We start from the raw sequence: 14,867 nt of genomic DNA on the forward strand, positions 1-14,867 counted from the left end.
CACAAAGTAAGTGCATGTGGGGGTTGTGAAATTCTGAATGTGGGTTTCTGTTTTATTGCGAGCTTGGTTGTGTGTTAGATGAACAGATCATCGGGAGACACCGAGCATGAGTGCCGGAAGTGTGCTGGCAGTGAAGGACAGTTCAACAGTCACTCCTGGTGCTGTGTATGAGAGAGAACTGGAGAGTCCTGTTGTTGGTAGTCTGAAAAGATCATAGACATATTTATCATCCCACAGAAGAAAAATATACACAAAAGACTGCAGAAATGTCTGGGTTTGCATTAGAACAAATTACCAAAAGGGTTGATTTTTGTTAAAACTGACCTCTTGTCCCAGTTTTCTTTTTCAATTCTTCATCGTCTTACTTTACTTTACCCTTATTTTGGGGGGAGGCATTATGGAAAAGCACCCTGAGCAATGATTAACCCCCACCGCCTGCAGGATATACAGTGTGTGTCTGTGTTTGTGATCCAGGACGTGTGTATGCCTGCCCAGCTAAGCCTAGGGACAGTCAGGCATATAAAACACACACACACACACACACACACACACACACACACACACACACACACACACACACACACACACACACACACACACACACACACACACACAGCCTCTTGCCTTTTCCCTGAAGTCTTGGGCCTCTGAAGCAGCTAACCCAGGCTGCGCTCCATGCCTGCTCGAGGGAAGCCCTCTCCTGCTGAGGCCACAATCCCGTCGACACCCCACAATCTGGACTTTATCCATTCCATCTGTGAGTTTGTTTTCTAAAGTTACCTGTCTAGGACCACAGCTATAAGCAGACACCACAAGATTAGACTTACTGATAAGATTGTAGTAATTCTTTACTATCTGACAAAACATGCCTAGACAGCAATACCCTTAAAGACCCCGTGCATCTTTCTGCAGAACATTCTCAAGTGATCAAAGGACAAGTAGTAAAACAATCAGATCCAAATGATGTTTAATACACAATATTTAGTTCTTTTGTGTTGAAGCAACCTTTGTGCATCTGTATGCTTACAGCTCAGTGAACAAGCTGGTTTACAGTGCATAATAACAAACCAGCAACTACAGACGTCACAAAGAGAAGCAACACTGCCTAAGAGTGACACATAGCAGTGTTACAAAAGAACAACAACTTAAAAAAACAAAACAACAGTTGCTGACATCTGTATGAATCTCCTTCAAGTCTTGGATTAATTTTTAGTTATAGGAAATTAAAAAAAAGTATTGTACTTGTGATCTAATAGTACTTTAAATGATTATTTCTACAACTACTTGTAAGAAGGAAATTTTGTCCACTTTTACCACTAAAGTTTCTGTAGAGCTGGTTACTAGTTATTTCTCAGATTACTGTTTCATATACAGGACAAATGTTTAGTTTAAGCATGATCATGCGTTAATCCAAATCTATGTGTTTTTTAAAACAAAATACTTAAAACAAATTAAAACGAGTGCTAAGATAAAGTATTGCTTATATGATAATGTACAGGTAATTATGATCTGCCAACACTTCAAACACCGTACTGTAGCGTTTTCTACCATATTTTCTTAAACAAAGCAAAAACAATTTTTATATTTACTTTCGTTTCAAGTTATCAGTTTACTACGAGTAGGGCCGGGCTGTTGTTTTCGTGAGCAGCTGGAGGGCGCGTCTCCAGTGGGGCGGGGACTTCGCTGGTGACACCACGACGGGGTGGAGCTTCTGCAATACAAAACAGAGTTGCGCTCCTGTGATACAGTCAAGACAGCGTGTAGTGAGAAGCGTTACTTTGCACTACTTACTACACACAGCGCGTAAAATCCTCAGTTGGTTTCCGTGCGCGCATTTACATCTTCCATAAGTGAAGTCCTTTAAACGTCAGTTACCGCTTTAAAGGTGTTCATTGTTCCTTTCGGAGAAGAGAAGCTATGGATGTGGTGTGTCTGCTGTGTTTGGTGCTGACTGTGTCTTGGTTTGCCTCCGCGGAAAGACACAGCGTCTACTGGAACAGCTCGAACGCAAAGTAAGTGCTGATCTGTGCTTTGGTGTTGTGTTATAGGGGATGTTCAGTGCAGCATGGGAAGCCAAGTGAGTGGTGTACTGGGTCAGTCATACTGTCTGGTGTTTCCCAGTTTGTCCAGAGGGGAATGACGGTAACATCATACTTTCTTAAGTTTGACACATGTAAAGTCTTATCCTACATACTCGCATCCGCGGACTTGCCAAGCTTTCTTCATATGTCAATTAAAGATCTCTGTGACTTTATAGCCGTGGCTTTAGAGTGCTACAGCACCCAGCAGCAGATGGACGTAAAAGCAGAAGACTGTGAGCAAGTGCCTGGACAGATTCGTCACTATATTTAACCGCAACACATAGACACAGACATACTCTAATAGTAAAAAATAGACCGACGAGTATGAACTTGGCCAGTGCTGTCTGCAGGGTTTGCACCTGCGTGCACTGTGCGTGTCATGGAAAGATGACTCTATTAAGCAATAAAAACGAGTTAATTCCCTAATATATTTACAAAGATACGGCATCAGGCAATTTAAAGAGGTTTTTCATTGGAGAGGAGAGATAGTGAGTCACACAGAGAGGGGCGCATATTGCTGATTAGTTTGTTTTGAGGTCAGAAATGTAATGCTATCCGACCACTCAGCGGGATCGATCGGGCCTGACATATCGCAGCGCGATTTATTGAGCTTTTAGCGTGGAGCGGGTGATCCCGACGTTTGAAAGACGGTATTATTTTAAAACCGAGCTGAAACAGAAGGACGCTCTGCGAGGTTCTGCTGCCGAGATAGGTCGATTAAAATCCACCACAGAGAAGAAACAAGGGCAAAAGCCATTATGGCTTTTTAGTCTGATTAGCTTACATTTCTAATTGCCCTTTAACATTGTTAATAGACACGGGGCTAAAAAAGAGCCCTGCAGCATGGAAAACAATTGTCCCGATAATTGGATAAGAAGTCTAATGGAAAAGCCCTGTCGTCACGAGGAGTGTTTGTGTCATAAGTTAGTCCGTGTGTGAGTCAACAGACCAGGTTTGACCCACCTGAGTTATACACCTGACTCACTACAAACCAGGGAGGGAGTCTGGTTCAGGTGGGACAGGAGGTAAAGGTAACTTCACAGAAGGAAACTTGTAACCAGAGTCTTCCAGTCAGTTCCACATAAAGGACAGAAACTGGATCTCGGAGGCTTACTTCAAATAAGAAAGGCTGGAGGGGGAAAGGAGGCACAGAGAGAGAGAGAGCAAGAGAGATTAGGGTGGTCTAATACAAAGTCAGATCTTATGTCTGCTGTTTTTAATCCAACTCTGCACTATTTTTGCTCCAGAAAGGGAGTTGCATAACTAGAAGAAAAATCACAATATAACACTAATCCCAAATGTGCCACATGGCTAAACATAGACTCTGACAAAGACAGACAAACGGGCAGAGATAAGCTTCATAGAACAGTTAATGAATCAGAGACACTTGTGGATATATTCTGCTTCTACTCTGGCACACTTTCGCTTGCTTATTGTCTGTCTGTAAAACACATTTTCACAGGGAGTGGAACTAAACCCCAATTCCACTTATTTTTATTTTTCTCATATTTTACAGTCTGATTTCTATTAGCCCCCCAGTCCATCACCCCCCCCCCCCCTCCCCCCCTGACTCTACATCACCATCCCCCAATTCACTCTCACTCCTCCTCCTTCTTCTCTTTGCTCTTCCATCGTCTCGCAGTCCTGTGATTTCCTGCCCGACTAAAAGCCCACCTGCCTACTACTGTCCCCAGTGATCTATCAGTCACCTGTTCAGAGGATTAAGTAGACCCATCAGCGACCTTTGGTGGAAGTGGGCCGTGGATAATTGATGCTAATTGATTCTTGGTAGGATTGTGAGCAGCAGTGATCTGTCTTAGGTGGAGGACAGTGACCAGATGGCAGTAGCCTGCCCACTCATATAGAGATACGAAGAAACCGGTAACACCTTAGGTGTGCGTGTTTGCCTCTTAATACAATCTGTATGTGTACTCATGTGTAAGTGTGACTTAATGATTATTGCTTAATCCTTCACTTCAAGTCTTTTTAGGGACTTGATCCAGTGTTTTTGTTTGTGTATCGTTTTCTTACACGACAGGTGGCGAGGCATGTTTTTCACAGTCTGGTCTGGTCTTGTTTTTACGCTACTTGTCTCTACCTGTGTCAGCTTTATTAGTGTGTGTGTGTGAGAGAGAGAGGGAGAGATTTAACTTCCTGGCTTTTAACAGGTAGCAATTATGTTTTTGTTGTGAACTGACAGTTCACGGATTGTTTCTAAATCTTCGGAGTTCACGTGTCTCGGCGTCAGAGCAAAACAGGGAGTGACCAGTTACCGTAAGCAGCCTCACCGAGACGTGATAAATGTGTGACTCGCACTTCCACACACTGGGGGGCATAAGGGGGACGACTTCGCTGTTAATATTAGCCACAGCCAGCATTCCACCCCGCTGTTACTATACTCAACTCTGTCAGCTGTGCATCCTACTCCTACTCCTCTCTTTTAACAGTTGGGTCTTCTCCCAGACTGGCCGCTAGCCTCAAGCCCTCCTTTTCTCTCTACTTACTGATTCAAGCACATTCGAGATCGCCTCGTTTTTAAATCCAAATATGGACGATACCGACACACTACTCCGCTGCATCCTTTTAATCTTTCATATCTGAGTTGTTTGGCTGCCTTCATCCATCTCCAGTGGCCTGGGTTTGTGTCCCATGTCTCTGCTATCTGTGCAAATATCTTTATCAGGAGTTTGGTGTAATGTAATATTCTGTTTATCTCAGCCTGTGTCTGGCTCAGCCTGCCTTCACTGTTAATGATGCAGCCAGGCCTGCCTATACATGTACACGTTGCCTGCAGTTTTAGGTGAACGGGGTCAATGTACTCCCACCTCCTTTTAAATCCCAACTATTACACACTTCGCCCCCCTCCTCTCATCACCCTTCTCCCTCTCTTTCGCTCTCTTTCGTGTCTGGTTGTTGGACTGTAATCTCACCAGAATGGGAACACACACATACTCACACACACTAACATCGAGTACAGACAGCTTGTAATCTGACCATCTGACCCAAAACACTCGACACAAAACCATCATCCTGGAATATTCATTCTATGTATATGCCCCTGGGATCCTGTGATGTAACTCTTCTCTGTTTTTCTGTGTGTGTGTGTGTGTGTGTGTGTGTGTGTGTGTGTGGATTAGTGGGTAATTGTTAGAATGTATGTAAATTACTTAAAACCTTTATTTGTCACATTGCATCATTCCCACAATAATCTCCCAGATGGGATCCATCAGAACAATCAATTTCCAGCAATATCTCAGTTTAGCTTTACATGATTCTTGCCCCGTCATCATCAGGAGGCTTTGTGCCTATTCCCTGCTGATATAACTGTCCTCTTACCTAATGTGCTTATAAATGTTCTCGCATATCTTCACACATGATAGCACTGAAGCACCTGGGGTTATTTAGTTACCATAGTTTACAACAACAGTATATATTGTTTTTTTAGGTTTGTTTTTGGGCTTTTTTTTGCATCACGTCTGCAGACTCATCTGTTTTACTCTCTGCTCTTCCTCTCTGCTCCTTATCTGTAGTCCAGATTTCCTTCCCCCCTCCCCTTTCTCTACCAGTCCCCCCTCATCCTCACAGACCTTCCTCTGTTTTTGCCCCAGTAGTTTTCCATCAGAGGAGAACGAAGCACCTATCAGCTCCCGTTCTGCTAACATTAGAGAGGCCTGTTTTCGCCCGGTGTTATCGTCCTAAGCATGGGCAAGCACGCGTATGTGTACACTGCTCATTCATAGAATTTCAGACATACCGTGACCAGTGCTGCCCACTTGAAGCTCACTAGCGCCCCCCCTAAGGCTGACTCACCAGCAGATATACTTCAGCTCATGTTCTTGCAGATGGTTTATTTTGCATCAGTTAAAACTTATTTCATTTTTTTTAAATTAAAAAAAGTTAAATATTTGATGTAAATTCTTAGAAGTTAGTGAACTTGTGCCCTCTCTCCCTCAGCTAAACGGGCCAACAGATTAACTCTACGTGACCTCCAGCATATTAAACCAAGCATGATACCATTTGGCCTCTTTCTATTCATCACAGACAGAATAGGAGGCTACCAAAAAGGAGGGGACCGGTGAAAAGAGAAAAAGGAGGCGGGATAGAGGCCTGGGCGCAGGGTGAGAGAAGGGTGAAAGGGATTTGTGTTGAGAAATTAGCCTGGATGAAGAGCTCTGGTATATTATGTCAGCATTAAGAGACAGGACAAATAGAAGATGGAGGGTGGGGGTGGGGGCTAAATTTGCAAGAATAAAAGAGGGGCAGACGGAGGGAGGAGAGGCCGGACAGTGATGGATGAAGGGAGGGAAGAAGTTTAGAAGTGAATAAGTGAGAAAGACCATTGTTGACAGTTTTAAAGGCTCTCATCCTGCAAAGGGATTGCTTCATATATGAACACACATTTCTTGAAACTGCTTAAAATTTAATCATTTTATCGACATCAGGTTGTATTTGCACATAGTGGGGAAAGAAATCCCCCGTGGTTTTTGTTTTTATTGTAATACAATGAGATATAGAAAGAAGGGAGTAGATTACACAGGAAGCTGAAGTAATATAGGAAGACTTTTCATTTTATATTAGATTGGCTCTAATGGAGCAGCCCACTAGTGAGCAGCTAAACCAATTAGAACCACTGACAGCTCCTCACGCCCGTGTGAAAGGAGGTGTGAATCTGTCATACCACAGCAAATTAATCGGGTATTAAGTGTACACCTCAAAGTAAAAGTGTGTAAGAGTGGGGTTGGAAATTTGATGAGCGCGCCTTGTGAGAACACTGTAAACTATCCGCAGCCCCCACCCCCCTTGCCCCCTCTGCTGTGACATTCCTGTGTGTGTGTGTACACTTACTACTGATTACCTGAGGAGCAAATGGAAGAAGAGGGGGGAGTGGTGCGTGTGTTTGATGTTTCAGACGTGCTGACTCTGTTTTTGTGTGTGTGAAACATATATCTTCGGTGCTGACTCGGATGCTAGTGCGGGTGAGAAGTGGCGACCCTGAACTGTAACCTTTTGACCTGGCTGCCAGTTTGCGACTTTCCCCAGACGGACAGTGAAAGACAGACTCCTTGTGTCAGTAGTTTGAGCGAGCCCAGAGCGAGCTCAGGGGGACAAATGGTGGGAAGGGCTGTAGAAGGGAGACAGGAAAGAGGGGGGGGGGCAAGAGCACAGCAAAGACAATTGCAAAACTTCAAAGCTTTAGTGACTAGAAGTGTTGCAAAAGTCACCTGCAGTAAGGAGCAGTAATAACTATTCTGTTTTGTACCTTCACGACACATGCACCGCAATCAGAGTAGCTTTGTATTGAGGAATGACCTGCAGAAAAGGAAGACTAGAGCCACCTTCAACCTTTGCTGTTTACCCATACCTCAGTCTCATGCAAGAAAACGCACACACACACAAACACGCACACACACACACACAAGAGGCTCCAACAGACCTTGATAAACAGATGTGCTCATAAGCCCGGGGCATGAGACGCCCTGGATAAGGGGTCTTCAGAGAATCCCTCTCCCTTGAAAACACAGACACACAAAGCAATAGGCGGGAAGAAGAAGATGCAATGTGGAAAGTAGGTTTGCGACAGCTCACACACCTGGCTCACCGTCTCATAGAGGACATAGTTATCACATTAATGCGACTCTCACTCTCCCGAGAACTGCCAGTCAGAGGCTAGTGTAGACGTGGGGAGATGCTAGAGTGCAGAGCTTTGATGAATGAAGACGTAAAGAGGATTGAGTTGAAGACGGAGCGAATTCAGTGGGCATGAATAGGTGGAGATTTAAAGAAAAAAAAACATTAATTGAAATTAAAATAATACAGAAGTGTGAGAAGGTTTTATTAAACCACCAAAATCAGCCACTGGGACACACATTAGACACGTAAACAGCAGCCAGGGTAGTGAAAGCTCCATAGGAGTTAAGGTAGAAGGGGTTGAAGGGGCCCTGTAGCCTTCAGGCATTCTGTCTTTGGGGAGGGAAAGGGTATAATTACATCCCATTCATTCCTCCTCCCCTCCTTTTCAGGAGAACACATTGGCCCCAGACCCCTAACAGCTTTTAATTAGCCAGACCAATGGTGGCGAGGAGAAGGGGAAATGAGGAGGTGAAGAGAAGAATAAAAGGAGAGTTTTCTTAAAAGCATGAGCCGTGAATGAAATTAGCAACAAAATCTATCTGTTTTGTTGGCTTTTGACAAGCCCGTTTTCACGTGGAGGTCGGCCAGACCGCTAACAAGGACACACTGTGGGAAAAAGGTGTATCCTATACAATTTAAAACTACTCGTTACTTCAGAGGGAACCACTAGAGACCTCCAAATGTCTTGTTTTACCCAACCCTGTTATTACTGGTTTGACTGAAGAAAACAGTAGAGAGGAGCAACATGAGAGGCACGGCTTATTTGGCTAATTAGGCTGCTACAGATGTGTCTTTTCATTTCAGTAAAGCACTTGCCCTTGTAGACCCAAGACACACACACAGTCGCAGATAAACACACAAACAAAGGCGTACACACCTGCACAGAAGTGTACACACTTACAAAGGGCCTTTTCAGAGAGAAAGCTCAGGGTAGTGATCAGCTTATTAGCCCTGGAAAACAAGTATAGAGCTGTGCTCAGCTAACAAAGCGTGTTTTGACAGGTAGGTCAGCACTAACCCTTACACACATGCACACAATGCACACAAACAGTTACGCACACACAGAGGCAGGAAGAAGGGGTTAGAGGCCCTCATTTTGGAGCCAGGGTGTCTGTGACTTGGTCAGGGTGTCCTGACGGGAGCCACAACAACGGGAGGGGAAGAAGGGGGAGGGTCTCAGAGGCACCGCGTCTCGCTTTGATGACAGGACACGCACATAAACAGGGATTGTTTTCTTGTCACTCTCACTCCGCGCAACATGTGAGACGCAAGCGCCCACAAGCAGTTGCTCAATTTAAGCACAGATTGAATTAGCGGATTAGAGCTTTGTCATGGAAGTAATGCGCAAATATCAGTCTTTCTTCACCTCCTGGTTGATAGCGAGATTTGTGCACAGGCCAGCTGCACTTCGCACGCATGATGAAACTGAAAGGTTGGAGTTCATTAAAATCTCTTTCCCCTTTGGGCCGATAAATCTGGTCCTAATGGATTAGTAGCTTATTTTTTAACAAATAGTAAGAGTTTTACTACAGTGAAGCTTTTTTTTTTCTATATCCTCGCTGAACATTGTCACCACTTAATGTGCAGTGAGACTTTACAGGAAATATACTTATTTTTCTACCGCCTCTCCGTACTTCATTAGGACACCCGGGGCGAAACAAGCATAGGAAGTGAGCACAAAAAGGAGCTGGGGAGGCTTAAAAGAAGCCATAAAACTAAATGAAGGGTAAAGATGAAAAGGGAAAGAAAAAGAGTGAGATAGTCTGGCTCCCCACGTAGTCTCTCTGTGTCTTTGAGGAAATCAGAGAAAAAGAAGATAGAGATAGAAGCAGCAAATTAGCCAGAAAAGTCACGGCAGGAGCTCCGCCACAGATGGACAAACATTCAGGTGAAGAAATTAATGAGACAGAAACCAGAGAAGAGCTTAAAAACACTTGACAGAAAGACTCAGTGAGCTGTACCGAGAGGAAAGTGGACCGAAAGAGAAAGTGGGAAGAAAAAAACCCCCAAAAGATTGTTGGGACTGAGCTGTCATGTGTAATTTAGTTTCAAGCAAGTGCATCTCACCCAAAGGGAAGAGAGAGAGAGAGAAGGTGTGCGAGTGTGTGGGATGGTGGGATGGGCTGTGTACGATTCTGGGTGTGTTTTCTCGCCCCAAAACAAATTGAACAAGTCCAGCCTGATCAGCCTCTTTCTAATTCTGTTGCTCAGACAGGTTTGCACAAGCACACAGAAAAACACATCCTCACACGGCATCACCCAGCTTTACCTGTCTGTTTATTTGTGTTATTCATGTCTGTAAGACTCTTTTCAGTTGCCGCACGTGTCTGTGTTTAACTAGTCCTCATCAATATCCAGAACACATCCAGCGTATTATCTGCTCTGCTGGGTGTGTGTCGAAAACAACAGATGAGATCCGCCTCTGTTACTCATTTTGGAAAACTGGGTGAGGACATTTGTCAGTAACCTCGTGTCTCTTTCTGTCTCCCCTGCAGTTTTCAGTGGAATGAGTATACGGTGGAAGTGCGCATCAATGACTATCTGGACATCATCTGCCCTCACTACACCCACGACGAGGTGCCGTCGCATGCAGCTGAGCGTTACGTGCTGTACATGGTGGAGAGAGAGGACTACGAGGTGTGCAAGCCTCACTCCTTCGATCAGCTCCGCTGGGAGTGCTCGCGGCCCTTCGCTCCTCATGCTCCCGAAAAATTCTCGGAGAAGTTTCAACGCTTCACCCCCTTCACCCTGGGAAAGGAGTTCCGTCAGGGAGAGAGCTATTATTATATCTGTAAGTATCTTTAATGATATTTCTGCTCAGTCTTCTGTGGTTAGAGGAAGGTTCCTTGTGTTAAACTTTTCCCTCTGTCTCACTTTTTCAGCAAAGCCAATGCATCACCATGGGAAAGACTGTCTGCGGCTGAGAGTGGATGTAGTTGGACATAAAGGCTCTGGAAAGAATCACTATGACAAATCCAAAGCACGTGAAACAGAAAAAATCTTGGAAGGAGAAAAAGTGAATTTCCTTGCTACAGGAGGAGTTCACAACCCCTCTAACCGTCTCCCAGCAGGTGAGCATTCTTTAAAAAATAGATTCCAGACATAGAAAATAATCACAGCGGTGCTGTGACTAAGACCAGCTCAGCTGGGTGTGTTTACCATCCCTGAGTGATGAAATCCTGTCCTAACGGTCCTTCCCATCTCTTCTCTCAGATGACCCTGCTGCGATGGAGCCAAATGTCCAGAGGAGTGTCGGCAACTCTGCGGCACAGCTGATCTCTCGTTCACTTCTTTTTGCCCTGATCCCAGTCTTATTAGCCCTGATGCTACACTAAAGGCAGTGAAAGCTCCACAACAGAGACATTACTAACCCGATGCTGGTCATCGGGACGTGAACGATCAGAGATTCTTTTTATACAGACTTTTTTTTATACGAGCATGGACAGTGTGTGTTGTTCAGCGTGCGCTTGATGTGGTTTTTGTGTGTGAATGTGGAGCGTGGATCGCTCCAAAATAAAAAAGAGGACCTCAGAGACTTTTTTTTACTTTCTTTTGAGGATTGAAATTCTCACTTATGACCATTTAAGCTGAACATTTTTGTTTTTTCATTATGAACGAAGTCGCAAACAGAACGATCCAAATGCTTTGTTATAAATCGACGGCAGCAAGATTACATTATCCTCACTGTCACGTGTCATCACATTTTCATAGCACTGGTACAGCTGTGCGTTTCATTAGTGAACTCTCTTTTTTCTTCCTCTACATGTAGAGAAACTATTGATATTGTGTATTGTTGTCGGCAGCTGCCACAATATGTAGGATAATGTAGGATATTTGTCATGTTGTGTTGCACTCAACTCCTCGTTATAATGCTCCACATTTCTAAAGTTATCTGACATGTTATCAGTTGTAACGCAACCTGAGAAAACAAATGCTCTAACAGTGCAGCAGTGGTTCTCGCCCCGATTTCTGGCTTTTAGTGATGTCTATTGGTGCTCATGCTGATGAAATCTTTTCATGTAACCACGATTAAAAATGGATTCCAAGAACTTAAAGATATGCATATATAAAAAAAAAAAGATGCAGTGATTTTTATGTTTTTGTTAAGTCCTCATCTGTCAATTACACGGTTTCATGCGATGTTGTGAGCCAATGTTGAGAGCCACTGAACAAAGCAAAGATTACAAACTCAGCATCTTCAGCACTTATTCACTCGTTTCTATTGTTTCGACTGTATCATGGTACACTGGCTGATGTTTGCAGATGTCGTCCCACTTGCACTTCCTGAAACCTCAAACTGAAGGTATCTCCCAGAATACATTTTTTTTGTCTTTTTTTTTTTTTTTGCTTGTGTCATTTTGTAAATGTTTATATGTACATTTGTACATACAGAAAACTATATGAAACTGTTTTAAGATGTGAAAAATCTTTAGTGAAATAAAAATGTGATGTAATCCAAAGAAAAGGAAAAAGATCTGTCTGTTTTTTATCATAACTTATTTTGGATCTTGATAACCCGCTGAGATCATCGAGATTTGGATGGATGACACAATATTTTGGCAGAGCTATCTATCCTCTGTCCGTCTCCACATTTCCACCCCCATGTCTTTCCCAGCCTCTCGTCTCTGCCCTCTCCTGCTTTCATCTCCTCTGATACAACATACCCGGGCTTAGATTTCAGACTCAAAACCAAACATGGACTAAGAGAGGGACAAAAAAAACACCCAAGAACCCAGAGAGAGGGAGGCCCACAAGTGAACTGACAGCTGGGTGTGAAAGTGTCACTCTCACCTCCTTGCTCATACTCTTTCACTCTTTTTTTTTTTTGCCCTGTTTTTGCCCTTTCTTTTTCTTCTCTGAACATCGCCTTTTGAGGAAAAGCTGAACATCCGTCCACACAGCTGTATGTTGGAATGAGGAGAAAACAAACCTCAGAGCTGACTGAAAACTGTCAAAACTCACCGTTCCTTGTAAAACCGCACAACATACACACTCAAAATCAGAACATTAGAACTGAGCTGTTTGCTTTTCCGTGATAACGTCATAGCTTAAATTCAATGCAGATGATCACAGAGTCTCAGGTATCTTGTGCAATGCTGCACGCACACATGTGTACAGTAGGATAAAGCAGGACATCATTCAACTGTGCCTGATGGGATGGATTAAATATGGTAGTCTCCACCGCTTTGATGTCTCGGTTCAACATTATGTCAGGCATTATGTGAAAAAGTAAATGTATGCTTTATAATACAAAAAATGTTCCTTTAGCTGTGCAAATACCATAAACCAAAAGTGAGCTTTCAGATTCGTTTGAGGACAAGCTTTTACAAACATGGCATAAAACTGTAGAAACATCATTTTAAGGTTTTATTCCAGTGCAGTAAATCTCAGTATCGCAGTAAAGTCAATGAAAATTCTACTAAAATACAATACTTGAAGTTTAAAATTGGGATTTACTACATATGACAATACGTTTTTGAAATATAAATCATTTGGGCACTTAATTACATTTACATGTACAACTACTCATTAACACATTTAGGCAAGGTGACATGCTAAAGTTCAAACTGAGCATCAGGTCTGAGTATTTCACAAACTGCTGATCTACTGGGATTTTCCCACATAAGGTTCACAGACAAAGGTCCAAAAATTCAAAAAAAATCCATTGAACAGCAGCACAAGAGGTCAGAGAAGAATGGACAGACAGGAAGGCAACAGTAACACAAATAATCACTTGTTACACCCAATATGCAGAAGAGCATCTCTAATTGCACAACACATCAAGTCTTGAAGCAGATGGGCTACAGCAGCAGAAGACCGCACAGGGTGCCACTCCTGTCAGCTAAGAACAGGAAACTGAGGCTAAACTTTTCACATTCTCACCAGAATAGGACGACAAAAGACTGGAAAAATATTGCCGGGGCTGATGTGTCTCAATTTCTGCTACAACATTTGGGTAGTAGAGTCAGAATGTGGCATAAACAAGACGAAAGCATGGATTAACCCCACCTCGTATCACTGATTCAGGGTGCTGGTGGAGGTGTAATGATGTGAGGGGTATTTCTTGGCACATTTTGGGCTCCCTAGATCTTACCAGAGTATCACTGCTGATCACATCCATTCCTTTGGGACCACAGTGTACCCATCTTCTGATGGCTGCTTCCAGCAGAACAATGCACCATGTCAGAAAGCTGAAATGATCTAACACTGGTTTCTTGACCATGACAGTGAGCTCACTGCATTCAAATGGCCTCCACAGTTAAGCCAATAAACGACCTCTGGGATGTGGTAGAACAGGGCATTCACATCATGGATGTGTTGCCAACAAATATGGAGCATTGTGAGATGCTATCATGCCAAAGTGGAGCAAATTTCCAGCATCTTGTTGAATCTATGCCATGAAGAATTTTGCAGCTCTGAATAGAAAAGAGGCAATTTTTACCAAAGTGGTCAGTGAGTGCATTTCCCATCTTTCTTGTCCAAAACATTAGCTCTTATTTTATGCTTTAATTAATACAAAAGGTCATTAACTTTCACTTAATAAAGGCAGACACGTAAACAGCTTCACTGGCAAAACACTTGAAGGAGTCTGAGCAGCTCCGATAAAAAACACTGTCACAAAAAGAAAAGGGATTGCAATTTAATAACAAAAAGATCAACCATAAATCAGAAAAAGAAAATTCTTCTAAATCAATATAGCAATGACCTTCAAGTAAAGCAAAATGTGTGAAAAGATTAAATGTCAAACAGATGCAAAGCTAAAACTAAAAGCTAAAAACTAAAGAAGAAGGGTGAAAATTATACACCGGAGACTGCTGGGAAAGGTCAAGTTTTGAAATGTCTAGAGTGACAAAGCAGCTCGGCTCTGACAGCTGTACACAGGAGGGAGCAGTCAGGTGACGATGGGGGAGTGGGCGAGGCGGGGTGGTTGGGCAAGAAGGGTCAAAGAAAAGTTAATGAGCAAACTTTAGATGATTCGTATTAAATTTACCCCGAGAGACGAACAATAAGTGAAAGTTTTAATGCACAACTTTTAAATATGAATCTTAATTCTTGGATGTAATACCCATGAAATGACACCCAGCACGCTGACTAGTTGAAAAATGATGCATATGAGATAAAATTAATCAAATAACACTGGTGCACCCCAGTGGA

General features: G+C 43.2%; 1 protein-coding gene across 1 annotated transcript; it reads left to right on the plus strand.

Annotated features, from left to right (window-relative positions):
* Window positions 1-1,738: 1,738 nt before the first annotated feature.
* On the plus strand, window positions 1,739-12,189 carry efna1b (ephrin-A1b). The gene is made up of 4 exons (XM_084944175.1): window positions 1,739-2,012; window positions 10,208-10,503; window positions 10,595-10,783; window positions 10,926-12,189. Exons 1-4 carry the CDS (start codon window positions 1,918-1,920, stop codon window positions 11,045-11,047), a joined length of 702 nt encoding a protein of 233 aa, XP_084800301.1. The 5' UTR covers window positions 1,739-1,917; the 3' UTR covers window positions 11,048-12,189.
* The last annotated feature ends 2,678 nt before the right edge of the window (window positions 12,190-14,867 follow it).

The sequence above is a fragment of the Perissodus microlepis genome, chromosome 11 (genome assembly GCF_051167445.1).
Source record: "Perissodus microlepis isolate ML-2025 ecotype Zambia chromosome 11, ASM5116744v1, whole genome shotgun sequence".
NCBI classification, from domain to species: domain Eukaryota; kingdom Metazoa; phylum Chordata; class Actinopteri; order Cichliformes; family Cichlidae; genus Perissodus; species Perissodus microlepis.